Genomic DNA, 13,255 nt, shown 5'->3' with positions numbered 1-13,255 from the left:
AGTGGTTGTCCAACAGACCTACCAGTCATATTCATTACTACTATCAGCCATAAAGTGGTTGTCCAACAGACCTGCCAGTCATATTCATAACTACTATCAGCCATAAAGTGGTTGTCCAACAGACCTACCAGTCATATTCATAACTACTATCAGCCATAAAGTGGTTGTCCAACAGACCTGCCAGTCATATTCCTAACTACTATCAGCCATAAAGTGGTTGTCCAAACGACGTGCCAGTCATATTCATAACTACTATCAGCCATAAAGTGGTTGTCCAACAGACCTGCCAGTCATATTCATAACTACTATCAGCCATAAAGTGGTTGTCCAAACGACGTGCCAGTCATATTCATAACTACTATCAGCCATAAAGTGGTTGTCCAACAGACCTGCCAGTCATATTCATAACTACTATCAGCCATAAAGTGGTTGTCCAACAGACGTGCCAGTCATATTCATAACTACTATCAGCCATAAAGTGGTTGTCCAACAGACCTGCCAGTCATATTCATAACTACTATCAGCCATAAAGTGGTTGTCCAACAGACCTGCCAGTCATATTCATAACTACTATCAGCCATAAAGTGGTTGTCCAACAGACCTGCCAGTCATATTCATAACTACTATCAGCCATAAAGTGGTTGTCCAACAGACCTACCAGTCATATTCATAACTACTATTAGCCATAAAGTAGTTGTCCAACAGACCTACCAGTTATATTCATAACTACTTTCAGCCATAAAGTGGTTGTCCAACAGACCTGCCAGTCATATTCATAACTAGTGGTTGTCCAACAGACCTACCAGTCATATTCATAACTAGTGGTTGTCCAACAGACCTACCAGTCATATTTATAACTACTCTCAGCCATGTTCTGGGAAAGGTGTGCTTAATGCATGAGCTTAAAATGTTGTCCCAGATTAGCCTGTGCATTTTGCACAGGCTTACCGGGTTCAACACTTTCTGGTTTTATACTATTGTTAGTTTAAAGTTCTTTTCTGAGCGAAAATTCAGTTGAGACAAACAGTGTTGTCCCTGATTTGCCTGTCTTGACCGTACAGGCTGATCTGTGACAACACTTTACACGTATATATTAAGCCCAGTTTTCTAAGAACGTAGCTCATATTAAATATGAAAAGCCCAGTATAATATAATCTATACAAATTCCAGGATTGTGCATAAAAATATCATATTTGGGTTTGGATTTCCATTTGGTGAGGTTGAATCCTTTCAGGCCTTGGGGAAATCAGCTTTTCCCTGAATACGAAGCCAACCGGTGGTAACATGACGATCTGGCCAACATCTGGTGAGGAGTATAGCACCAAGTTTCGCATCACTGCATTTGGATTCAGCGACATGGAAGATGGCACGGACCGTTTTCATTACAAGTTTGGTTACCAATTTGAGCCAAACGAAAAGGTCACCTGGTTCTATGATGGCAGTATGTTGCTTTGTGTGATTATTAAAGTTGTTTCTTGTTATATTAATACATAATACAATCAGTAGATTCTAATTGTTGAGTTATAAATGTAAAAATACCCTAAAAAATCAGAAACACTGATTTTAGCATATTAAAATAATCATTTTTATAGGGGCTTTTGTAAAGTATCATATAAATAATTTTATGGTACATTATGGACAATGCTCCCATGTCAATACATGTACACGATTTTGGCCATGCTGCTCAACATTGACATTTTTTTTGCCACCACCATCACAAATTATATTAACAAACATCTGACTCCGTTTCCAGTTCCCTAGTATATAGGCATAATCAATTGATAACAACAAAAAATCATACAAACTTTAGCTTTATTTGATGGCAAATTTTAGGATACACTTATTTGATATTTATTTTTAGAATGCTATGAATTTCCATGTTTTGTCTTCTCAAATGATAATGTTTAAAGAAAGTATTTTACTAATAAAAAAGCATCAAAAACTAAGTTATTTTTGTCTCTTTCTACATTTGTTCAAGCTTTTGAATAATTTAAGTCCTATGCATAATATAATTTACATAATATTACGTGATTGTTAGATCTATTTATCACATACGATGTTTCCCATAAAATACAACAATTACAAATATTTCTATATGAGGCATGTGAAAGATAATATTTCAATCATATTCAGTCGTGAACAGTAACAAGGACAGAGAGACACCATTCCCAGCTGGCCTGAGTTCCAACCAATACAGTCTGATTGTGATAGCAAGAGCATATGACCTCACAGGTGCCTTCCAGGATTTTGTATCTTCTGTCATTGTAAGTTTGAAACAGTCAACTCAACATTTCAAAGCCTTGTGATAGAATATTACCAAAAGAATGGAAAAAAGAAAACTCTACAATTGAAACAGTTGTATCATATGTTTGACACCAGTTTAGCTTAATTAATTTGATTAAGGCAAATTGTATTGTAATGAAAAGTTGTTAAATACTTACGTCTTATATCCCAGATCACTTTGTTTGGTCTGTTTTCCTTGCATTACATTTATTAGTTTTTAGTCATTAAACAGCAGTACTCTTCACCTTATCCTATCTGAGCTGGGAACCACAAATTGAGCCTTGTTCTGTTAAAACTGGGTCTAAGCATATGCATGTAACGTTTCATCCTAGATAAGCTTGTGTAGTTTGCACAGGCTTATCTGGTACCACACTTTTTGCGGAATTTTAAGTTTAAAGCAACACACATCCAGTTAAGGTGGACTTGTTGTCCCTGATATGCCTATGCTGACTGCCAAGCTGATCTGAATTGTTGTCCCTGATATGCCTATGCGGACTGCCAAGCTGATCTGAATTGTTGTCCCTGATATGCCTATGCGGACTGCCAAGCTGATCTGAATTGTTGTCCCTGATATGCCTATGCGGACTGCCAAGCTGATCTGAATTGTTGTCCCTGATATGCCTATGCGGACTGCCAAACTGATCTGGGAACACACGTCACACACATGCCTTAAGACCATTTTGCCTAGAATGAGGCTCATTTAGTTCCCAGCTCTAGTTGATGAATGTCTGTTCATTCCATCATTGCCCAGGTTACACCAGCAGATAGTCTATCAAAGTCAGAAATGCTTGTGAATGCCACCCTGGATGGAGGCCTCATAGACAACCTGTTTGTTGCTGCAGACATCAAGGTGGCGCCTGTCACCAACTGCCTCGGTAGATTCCTCAATGAGGAGGCAGATGGCGCCATGGCCGCAGCTGGTATTTGCACTACTTGGGCCTTGCACGTTAAAGAGATTTTCAATTTGTTTTAAATACTTCTTCCTTTCATGTTAAAGAACAAATTAGAGAATTTATCTCAGTAGATGTGAATATTAAATTAGTTTTTATTGTTGTTTATATGTTTCTTTTGTCCTATATTTTATCCTTTGTTCCGCTTCTTTTTTTGCATTTCAAATGAATGTTTGTTAAAAAATAGATACATTTTAAATACATGGTATATAAAATAACTATCCTGTATCAAATTTTGTGGATTTAGTAAGAAGCTGTTTAATAAATGACTGTTTCTTAACAAGTACATTTTGTTTCATTGCTTTAAGAGAATAACACACCAAAAACTAGGTTTTCTGTATTCAATGATGTCACCCTATTTACTTCCTTGACATTATTTCACATTACTGACTGAATATGGAGGCTAAAGACCTAATGTAGTAAAATACATGGCCTTGCTGAAACAATGAAACAAGTATTCTGCACAAGGTCAGAAAGCTTTACATCTGTTGTGACTTTACAGTCTAGTTTATGACCACTACTGCTGATCCTATGTTGTGACTTTACAGTCCAGTTTACGACTACTACCGCTGACCCTATGTTGTGACTTTACAGTCCAGTATACAACCACTGACCTAATGTTGTGACTTTACAGTCCAGTTTACGACTACTACCGCTGACCCTTTGTTGTGACTTTACAGTCCAGTTTAGGACTACTACCGCTGACCCTATGTTGTGACTTTACAGTCCAGTATACAACCACTACCACTGACCTAATGTTGTGACTTTACAGTCCAGTTTACGACCACTACCACTGACCTAATGTTGTGACTTTACAGTCCAGTTTATGACTACTACTGCTGATGCTATGTTGTGACTTTACAGTCCAGTTCATGACCACTACTGCTGACCCTATGTTGTGACTTTACAGTCCAGTTTATGACCACTACTGCTGACCCTATGTTGTGACTTTACAGTCCAGTTTACGACTACTACCGCTGACCCTATGTTGTGACTTTACAGTCCAGTTTACGACCACTACCACTGACCTAATGTTGTGACTTTACAGTCCAGTTTATGACCACTACTGCTGATCCTATGTTGTGACTTTACAGTCCAGTTCATGACCACTTCTGCTGATCCAATGTTGTGACTACAGTCCAGTTTATGACCACTACTGCTGATCCTATGTTGTGACTTTACAGTCCAGATTACGACCACTACTGCTGATCCGATGTTTTGACCTTACAGTCCAGTTCATGACCACTACTGCTGATCCAATGTTGTGACTACAGTCCAGTTTATGACCACTACTGCTGATCCTATGTTGTGACTTTACAGTCCAGTTCATGACCACTACTGCTGATCCAATGTTGTGACCTTACAGTCCAGATTATGACCACTACTGCTGATCCAATGTTGTGACTTTACAGTCCAGTTTATGACCACTACTGCTGATCCTATGTTGTGACTTTACAGTCCAGTTTATGACCACTACCTGCTGACCCTATGTTGTGACTTTACAGTCCAGTTTATGACCACTACCGCTGACCCTATGTTGTGACTTTACAGTCCAGTTTATGACCACTACTGCTGATCCAATGTTGTGACCTTACAGTCCAGTTTACGACAACTACTGCTGATCCTATGTTGTGACTACAGTCCAGTTTACGACCACTACTGCTGACCCTATGTTGTGACTTTACAGTCCAGTTTATGACTACTACTGCTGACCCAATGTTGTGACTTTACAGTCCAGTTCATGACCACTACTGCTGATCCTATCTTGTGATTTTACAATCCAGTTTACGACCATTATCGCTGACCCTATGTTGTGACTTTACAGTCCAGTTATTGACTACTACCGCTGAACCAATGTTGTGACTTTACAGTCCAGTTTATGACCATTACCGCCGACCCTATGTTGTGACTTTACAGTCCAGTTCATGACCACTACTGCTGATGCTATGTTGTGACTTTACAGTCCAGTTCATGACCACTACTGCTGACCCTATGTTGTGACTTTACAGTCCAGTTTACAATCACTACTGCTGACCCTATGTTGTGACTTTACAGTCCAGATTATGACTACTACTGCTGATCGTATGTTGTGACTTTACAGTCCAGTTTACGACCACTACCACTGACCTAATGTTGTGACTTTACAGTCCAGTTTACGATCACTACTGCTGACCCTATGTTGTGACTTTACAGTCCAGATTATGACTACTACTGCTGATCCTATGTTGTGACTTTACAGTCCAGTTTATGACTCCTACTGCTGATGCTATGTTGTGACTTTACAGTCCAGTTTATGACTACTACTGCTGATGCTATGTTGTGACTTTACAGTCCAGTTCATGACCACTACTGCTGACCCTATGTTGTGACTTTACAGTCCAGTTAATGACCACTACTGCTGACCCTATGTTGTGACTTTACAGTCCAGTTTACGACTACTACCGCTGACCCTATGTTGTGACTTTACAGTCCAGTATACAACCACTACCACTGACCTAATGTTGTGACTTGACAGTCCAGTTTATGACTACTACTGCTGACCCTATGTTGTGACTTTACAGTCCAGTTTACGACCACTACTGCTGATGCTATGTTGTGACTTTACAGTCCAGTTTATGACTACTACCGCTGACCCTATGTTGTGACTTTACAGTCCAGTTTATGACTACTACCGCTGACCCTATGTTGTGACTTTACAGTCCAGTATACAACCACTGACCTTATGTTGTGACTTTACAGTCCAGTTTACGACCACTACCACTGACCTAATGTTGTGACTTTACAGTCCAGTTTACGATCACTACTGCTGACCCTATGTTGTGACTTTACAGTCCAGATTATGACTACTACTGCTGATCCTATGTTGTGACTTTACAGTCCAGTTTATGACTCCTACTGCTGATGCTATGTTGTGACTTTACAGTCCAGTTTACGACCACTACCACTGACCTAATGTTGTCATTTTACAGTCCAGTTTATGACTACTACTGCTGATGCTATGTTGTGACTTTACAGTCCAGTTCATGACCACTACTGCTGACCCTATGTTGTGACTTTACAGTCCAGTTTATGACCACTACTGCTGACCCTATGTTGTGACTTTACAGTCCAGTTTACGACTACTACCGCTGACCCTATGTTGTGACTTTACAGTCCAGTATACAACCACTACCACTGACCTAATGTTGTGACTTTACAGTCCAGTTTATGACTACTACTGCTGATGCTATGTTGTGACTTTACAGTCCAGTTTACGACCACTATTGCTGACCTAATGTTGTGACTTTACAGTCCAGTATACAACCACTACCACTGACCTAATGTTGTGACTTTACAGTCCAGTTTATGACTACTACTGCTGACCCTATGTTGTGACTTTACAGTCCAGTTTACGACCACTACTGCTGATGCTATGTTGTGACTTTACAGTCCAGTTTATGACTACTACCGCTGACCCTATGTTGTGACTTTACAGTCCAGTATACAACCACTGACCTAATGTTGTGACTTTACAGTCCAGTTTACGACTACTACTGCTGATGCTATGTTGTGACTTTACAGTCCAGTTTTCAACCACTACTGCTGATGCTATGTTGTGACTTTACAGTCCAGTTTACGACCACTACCGCTGACCCTAACCTCACTGAGACTCAGCTTCTCCAGATGCAGCAGGACAAGTTGGAGGCCGACAGACTGCGGAGAGAGCAGGTTAGCTTGATACTCGATGAAAAGAATTGTGTTAACATTGTGTTATAATTGACAACTAAAGAAAAGTCAGGTCATAATTACTATGCAATTGCACTGTCATATTTAGGTAAATGTTGTTGTTTTTATTAGGCATAAGAAAACAGTTGTTTGTTTTCACTTACCGGACTGACCCTTTATTTCTCTGCCAATCTTAAATTTTTTTGGTATACCCAAGATAAGTATTGGATCATATTCGCTACATTTACACTAAAATAAGTATTATTTAGTTAAGAAATAATGCCAATTAAAGATGTGGAACATTTCTTATGTTATTGCATAATGTATTGTAGTGGGAAATAACATTTTGTACTAAAGATCTACTTACCCAAATGTTTTGTTTTTTTGGTTTTAGTGGAAATAAATTCAAGTTTGGCTGTAAAACATTTTGTTCGCACTGTCAAAATGTCATTCATCATGCTATTTAGGGATAACTTACCGCAAATGGCAACGATGAGGAGACATCATTTGGTGTGTAATAGCCATCTGCTTTTCTCAAGTTCAAGGTCACACTTAGCGGCCTAAAGTCATATTTGGCCATAAAACACCTTGACATTCCTGTCTTAGTCGTAATTTAACCATATAATAAGGGATCTTAAAATAACTCGGTACAAATGCTATTTTCATAAAGGAATGTGTCACAACTTACTCTCTTGTGTTTGATTGTGTTTGACATAATTAGCAGAGTTGACAGAAATAGACTTGTGCTTTAACCACACATTTCTTGTTCATTTAAGTATATCCTATCGCTCTTATTCTAAGTTCATGCCTTCTATCAAGTTTTCAACAATAAAGTTACAACAATTCAACTCACAACTTAATAACCCAAAAGGCTGCTGATGGCTATCACGGCAAAATTATCAAAGGCTCTGGGAGTCCTTTCATAGAACTATTCAACAGCAGTGTCCCAGAACTCAGATGAGCGCTTAAGGACAATCATGGCTCTCTTGTTTTTTATATACAGCCTTGATGTGTTTCATCGGTATAAAAAATGTTGTAGAAGAAATATTCAAAGAAATTTATATCAGATATTTAGTAAAAAATCGTAATCACAGACATGTCTTTCCCAATCATTGTATAATATAATGATGTAAATACACATTTTTTTACACCAAAAAAATAAATGCATTTCATGTTCAGCATTTGTCCTCATACGAAAACAAGCAAAACATGTTTATATACATGTACATCACTAAATCTGCTTGGAAATTCAGGGCATTTTCAGGATTATGAAAAAACGATTTCAAATGTAGTCCTGTCATGTTTCATTCCAGACTCGAGAAGCAATCATGCATGGATTTGAGCGTATCAACCCGACAACTTTAGAGGAGATGCAGACAACAAGTGCTGCTCTTGCAATCCTGGCAGAGAAGGAGACTGAACTCTCACAGGCGGCTCAGGTAAATGTTGTAGAGACTGAGTCTCACAGGTGGCTCAGGTAAATGTTGTAGAGACCGAGTCTCATAGGAGACTCAGGTTAATGTTGTAGACACTGAGTCTCACAGGCGGCTCAGGTAAATGTTGTAGAGACCGAGTCTCACAGGAGACTCAGGTAAATGTTGTAGAGACATAGTCTAACAGGCAGCTCAGGTAAATGTTGTAGAGACATAGTCTCACAGGCAGCTCAGGTAAATGTTGTAGAGACCGAGTCTCACAGGAGACTCAGGTAAATGTTGTAGAGACTGAGTCTCACAGGAGACTCAGGTAAATGTTGTAGAGACTGAGTCTCACAGGAGACTCAGGTAAATGTTGTAGAGACTGAGTCTCACAAGTGGCTCAGGTAAATGTTGTAGAGACCGAGTCTCACAGGCAGCTCAGGTAAATGTTGTAGAGACCGAGTCTCAAAGGAGACTCAGGTAAATGTTGTAGAGACTGAGTCTCACAGGCAGCTCAGGTAAATGTTGTACAGACCAAGTCTCACAGGCAGCTCAGGTAAATGTTGTAGAGACCGAGTCTCACAGGAGACTCAGGTAAATGTTGTAGACACTGAGTCTTACAGGTGGCTCAGGTAAATGTTGTAGAGACTGAGTCTCACAGGCGGCTCAGGTAAATGTTGTAGAGACATAGTCTCACAGGCAGCTCAGGTAAATGTTGTAGAGACATAGTCTCACAGGCAGCTCAGGTAAATGTTGTAGAGACATAGTCTAACAGGCAGCTCAGGTAAATGTTGTAGAGACATAGTCTCACAGGCAGCTCAGGTAAATGTTGTAGAGACCGAGTCTCACAGGAGACTCAGGTAAATGTTGTAGAGACTGAGTCTCACAGGCAGCTCAGGTAAATGTTGTAGAGACTGAGTCTCACAGGAGGCTCAGGTAAATGTTGTAGAGACTGCGTCTCACAGGAGGCTCAGGTAAATGTTGTAGAGACTGAGTCTCACAGGTGGCTCAGGTAAATGTTGTAGAAACAGAGTCTCACAGGAGACTCAGGTAAATGTTGTAGAGACCGAGTCTCACAGGAGACTCAGGTAAATGTTGTAGAGACTGAGTCTCACAGGCAGCTCAGGTAAATGTTGTAGAGACCGAGTATCACAGGCGGCTCAGGTAAATGTTGTAGAGACTGAGTCTCACAGGCAGCTCAGGTAAATGTTGTAGAGACTGAGTCTCACAGGCAGCTCAGGTAAATGTTGTAGAGACTGAATCTCATAGGCAGCTCAGGTAAATGTTGTAGAGACTGAGTCTCACAGGAGGCTCAGGTAAATGTTGTAGAGACTGAGTCTCACAGGAGGCTCAGGTAAATGTTGTAGAGACTGAGTCTCACAGGCAGCTCAGGTAAATGTTGTAGAGACTGAGTCTCACAGGAGGCTGAGGTAAATGTTGTGGGAACTGATTCTCACAGGGGGCTCAGGTAAATGTTGTAGAGACCGAGTCTCACAGGAGGCTCAGGTAAATGTTGTAGAGACCGAGTCTCACAGGAGGCTCAGGTAAATGTTGTAGAGACCGAGTCTCACAGACGGCTCAGGTAAATGTTGTAGAGACCGAGTCTCACAGGAGGCTCAGGTAAATGTTGTAGAGATAGATTCTCACAGGTGGCTCAGGTAAATGTTGTAGAGACCGAGTCTCACAGGTTGCTCAAGTAAATGTTGTAGAGAACGAGTCTCATAGGTGGCTCAGGTAAATGTTGTAGAGACAGAGTCTCGCAGGTGGCTAAGGTAAATGTTGTAGAGACAGAGTCTCACAGGTGGCTCAGGTAAATGTTGTAGAGACCGAGTCTCATAGGCAACTGAGGTAAATGTTGTAGAGACTGAGTCTCACAGGCAGCTCAGGTAAATGTTGTAGTGACTGAGTCTCACAGGCAGCTTAGGTAAATGTTGTCGAGACTGAGTCTCACAGGCAGCTCAGGTAAATGTTGTAGAGATTGAGTCTCACAGGTGGCTCAGGTAAATGTTGTAGAGACAGAGTCTCACAGTAGGCTCAGGTAAATGTTGTAGAGACTGAGTCTCACAGGAGACTCAGGTAAATGTTGTAGAGACAGAGTCTCACAGGCGGCTCAGGTAAATGTTGTAGAGACTGAGTCTCACAGGAGACTCAGGTAAATGTTGTAGAGACTGAGTCTCACAGGTGGCTCAGGTAAATGTTGTAGAGACAGTCTCACAGGCGGCTCAGGTAAATGTTGTAGAGACTGAGTCTCACAGGAGACTCAGGTAAATGTTGTAGAGACCGAGTCTCACAGGCGGCTCAGGTAAATGTTGTAGAGACCGAGTCTCACAGGAGGCTCAGGTAAATGTTGTAGAGACTGAGTCTCACAGGAGGCTCAGGTAAATGTTGTAGAGACTGAGTCTCTAGGCAACTGAGGTAAATGTTGTAGAGACTGAGTCTCACAGGTGGCTGAGGTAAATGTTGTAGAGACCGAGTCTCACAGGAGACTCAGGTTAATGTTGTAGAGACCGAGTCTCACAGGAGACTCAGGTAAATGTTGTAGAGACTGAGTCTCACAGGCAGCTCAGGTAAATGTTGTAGAGACTGAGTCTCACAGGCAGCTCAGGTAAATGTTGTAGAGACTGAGTCTCACAGGCAGATCAGGTAAATGTTGTAGAGACTGAATCTCATAGGCAGCTCAGGTAAATGTTGTAGAGACTGAGTCTCACAGGTGTCTCAGGTAAATGTTGTAGAGACTGAGTCTCACAGGAGGCTCAGGTAAATGTTGTAGAGACCGAGTCTCACAGGCAGTTTAGGTAAATGTTGTAGAGACTGAGTCTCACAGGAGGCTCAGGTAAATGTTGTAGAGACTGAGTCTCACAGGAGGCTCAGGTAAATGTTGTAGAGACTGAGTCTCACAGGAAGCTCAGGTAAATGTTGTAGAGACCGAGTCTCACAGGAGGCTCAGGTAAATGTTGTAGAGACCGAGTCTCACAGGAGGCTCAGGTAAATGTTGTAGAGACCGAGTCTCACAGGAGGCTCAGGTAAATGTTGTAGAGACTGAGTCTCACAGACGGCTCAGGTAAATGTTGTAGAGACATAGTCTCACAGGCAGCTCAGGTAAATGTTGTAGAGACAGTCTCACAGGCGGCTCAGGTAAATGTTGTAGAGACCGAGTCTCACAGGTGGCTCAGGTAAATGTTGTAGAGATAGATTCTCCCAGGTGGCTCAGGTAAATGTTGTAGAGACCGAGTCTCACAGGTTGCTCAAGTAAATGTTGTAGAGAACGAGTCTCATAGGTGGCTCAGGTAAATGTTTTAGAGACAGAGTCTCACAGGCGGCTTAGGTAAATGTTGTAGAGACTGAGTCTCATAGGCAACTGAGGTAAATGTTGTAGAGACTGAGTCTCACAGGCAGCTCAGGTAAATGTTGTAGTGACTGAGTCTCACAGGCAGCTCAGGTAAATGTTGTAGTGACTGAGTCTCACAGGCAGCTCAGGTAAATGTTGTAGAGACTGAGTCTCACAGGCAGCTCAGGTAAATGTTGTAGAGACTGAGTCTCACAGGCAGCTCAGGTTAATGTTGTAGAGACTGAGTCTCACAGGCAGCTCAGGTAAATGTTGTAGAGACTTAGTCTAACAGGTGGCTCAGGTAAATGTTGTAGAGACCGAGTATCACAGGAGACTCAGGTAAATGTTGTAGAGACTGAGTCTCACAGGAGACTCAGGTTAATGTTGTAGACACTGAGTCTCACAGGAGACTCAGGTAAATGTTGTAGAGACTGAGTATCACAGGAGACTCAGGTAAATGTTGTAGAGACTGAGTCTCACAGGAGACTCAGGTTAATGTTGTAGACACTGAGTCTCACAGGAGACTCAGGTAAATGTTGTAGAGACCGAGTATCACAGGAGACTCAGGTAAATGTTGTAGAGACTGAGTCTCACAGGAGACTCAGGTTAATGTTGTAGACACTGAGTCTCACAGGAGACTCAGGTTAATGTTGTAGACACTGAGTATCACAGGAGACTCAGGTAAATGTTGTAGAGACTGAGTATCACAGGAGACTCAGGTTAATGTTGTAGACACTGAGTCTCACAGGAGACTCAGGTTAATGTTGTAGAGACCGAGTATCACAGGAGACTCAGGTAAATGTTGTAGAGACTGAGTATCACAGGCGGCTCAGGTAAATGTTGTAGAGACCGAGTATCACAGGCGGCTCAGGTAAATGTTGTAGAGACTGAGTCTCAGAGGTGGCTCAGGTAAATGTTGTGGGAACTGATTCTCACAGGCGGCTCAGTTAATATTGTAGAGACGGAGTCTCACAGGCAGCTCAGGTAAATGTTGTAGAGACCGAGTCTCACAGGCAGCTCAGGTAAATGTTGTAGAGAACGAGTCTTACAGGCGGCTCAGGTAAATATTGTAGAGACTGAGTCTCACAGGTGGCTCAGGTAAATGTTGTAGAGACCGAGTCTCACAGGCAGCTCAGGTAAATGTTGAAGAGACAGTCTCACAGGTGGCTCAGGTAAATGTTGTAGAGATAGAGTCTCACAGGTGGCTCAGGTAAATGTTGTAGAGACCGAGTGTCACAGGCAGCTCAGATAAATGTTGTAGAGACTGAGTCTCACAGGTGGCTCAGGTAAATGTTGTAGAGACCGAGTCTTGCAGGTGGCTCAGGTAAATGTTGTAGAGACTGAGTCTAACAGGTTGCTCCGGTCAATGTTGTAGAGACTGAGTCTCACAGGCAGCTCAGGTAAATGTTGTAGAGACCGAGTCTCACAGGCAGCTTAGGTAAATGTTGTAGAGACTGAGTCTAACAGGTGGCTCAGGTAAATTTTGTAGAGACAGAGTCTCACAGGTGGCTCAGGTAAATGTTGTTGAGACAGTCTCACAGGTGGCTCAGGTAAATGTTGTAGAGACTGAGTCT

General features: G+C 41.6%; 1 protein-coding gene across 1 annotated transcript in view; it reads left to right on the top strand.

Annotated features, from left to right (window-relative positions):
- The window catches only part of LOC127869971 (uncharacterized), a 96,980-nt gene that overhangs the window by 19,498 nt on the left and 64,227 nt on the right, over nucleotides 1-13,255 (top strand). Inside the window, 5 exon segments of the mRNA XM_052412630.1 lie at nucleotides 1,235-1,441; nucleotides 2,134-2,264; nucleotides 3,035-3,203; nucleotides 6,841-6,941; nucleotides 8,252-8,377. Coding sequence (XP_052268590.1) covers nucleotides 1,235-1,441; nucleotides 2,134-2,264; nucleotides 3,035-3,203; nucleotides 6,841-6,941; nucleotides 8,252-8,377 — 734 coding nt within the window.

This window comes from Dreissena polymorpha, chromosome 2 (assembly GCF_020536995.1).
Source record: "Dreissena polymorpha isolate Duluth1 chromosome 2, UMN_Dpol_1.0, whole genome shotgun sequence".
NCBI lineage: Eukaryota > Metazoa > Mollusca > Bivalvia > Myida > Dreissenidae > Dreissena > Dreissena polymorpha.
The sequence above is the reverse complement of the archived record's forward strand: the minus strand, read 5'-3'. Positions and strand labels throughout refer to the sequence as shown.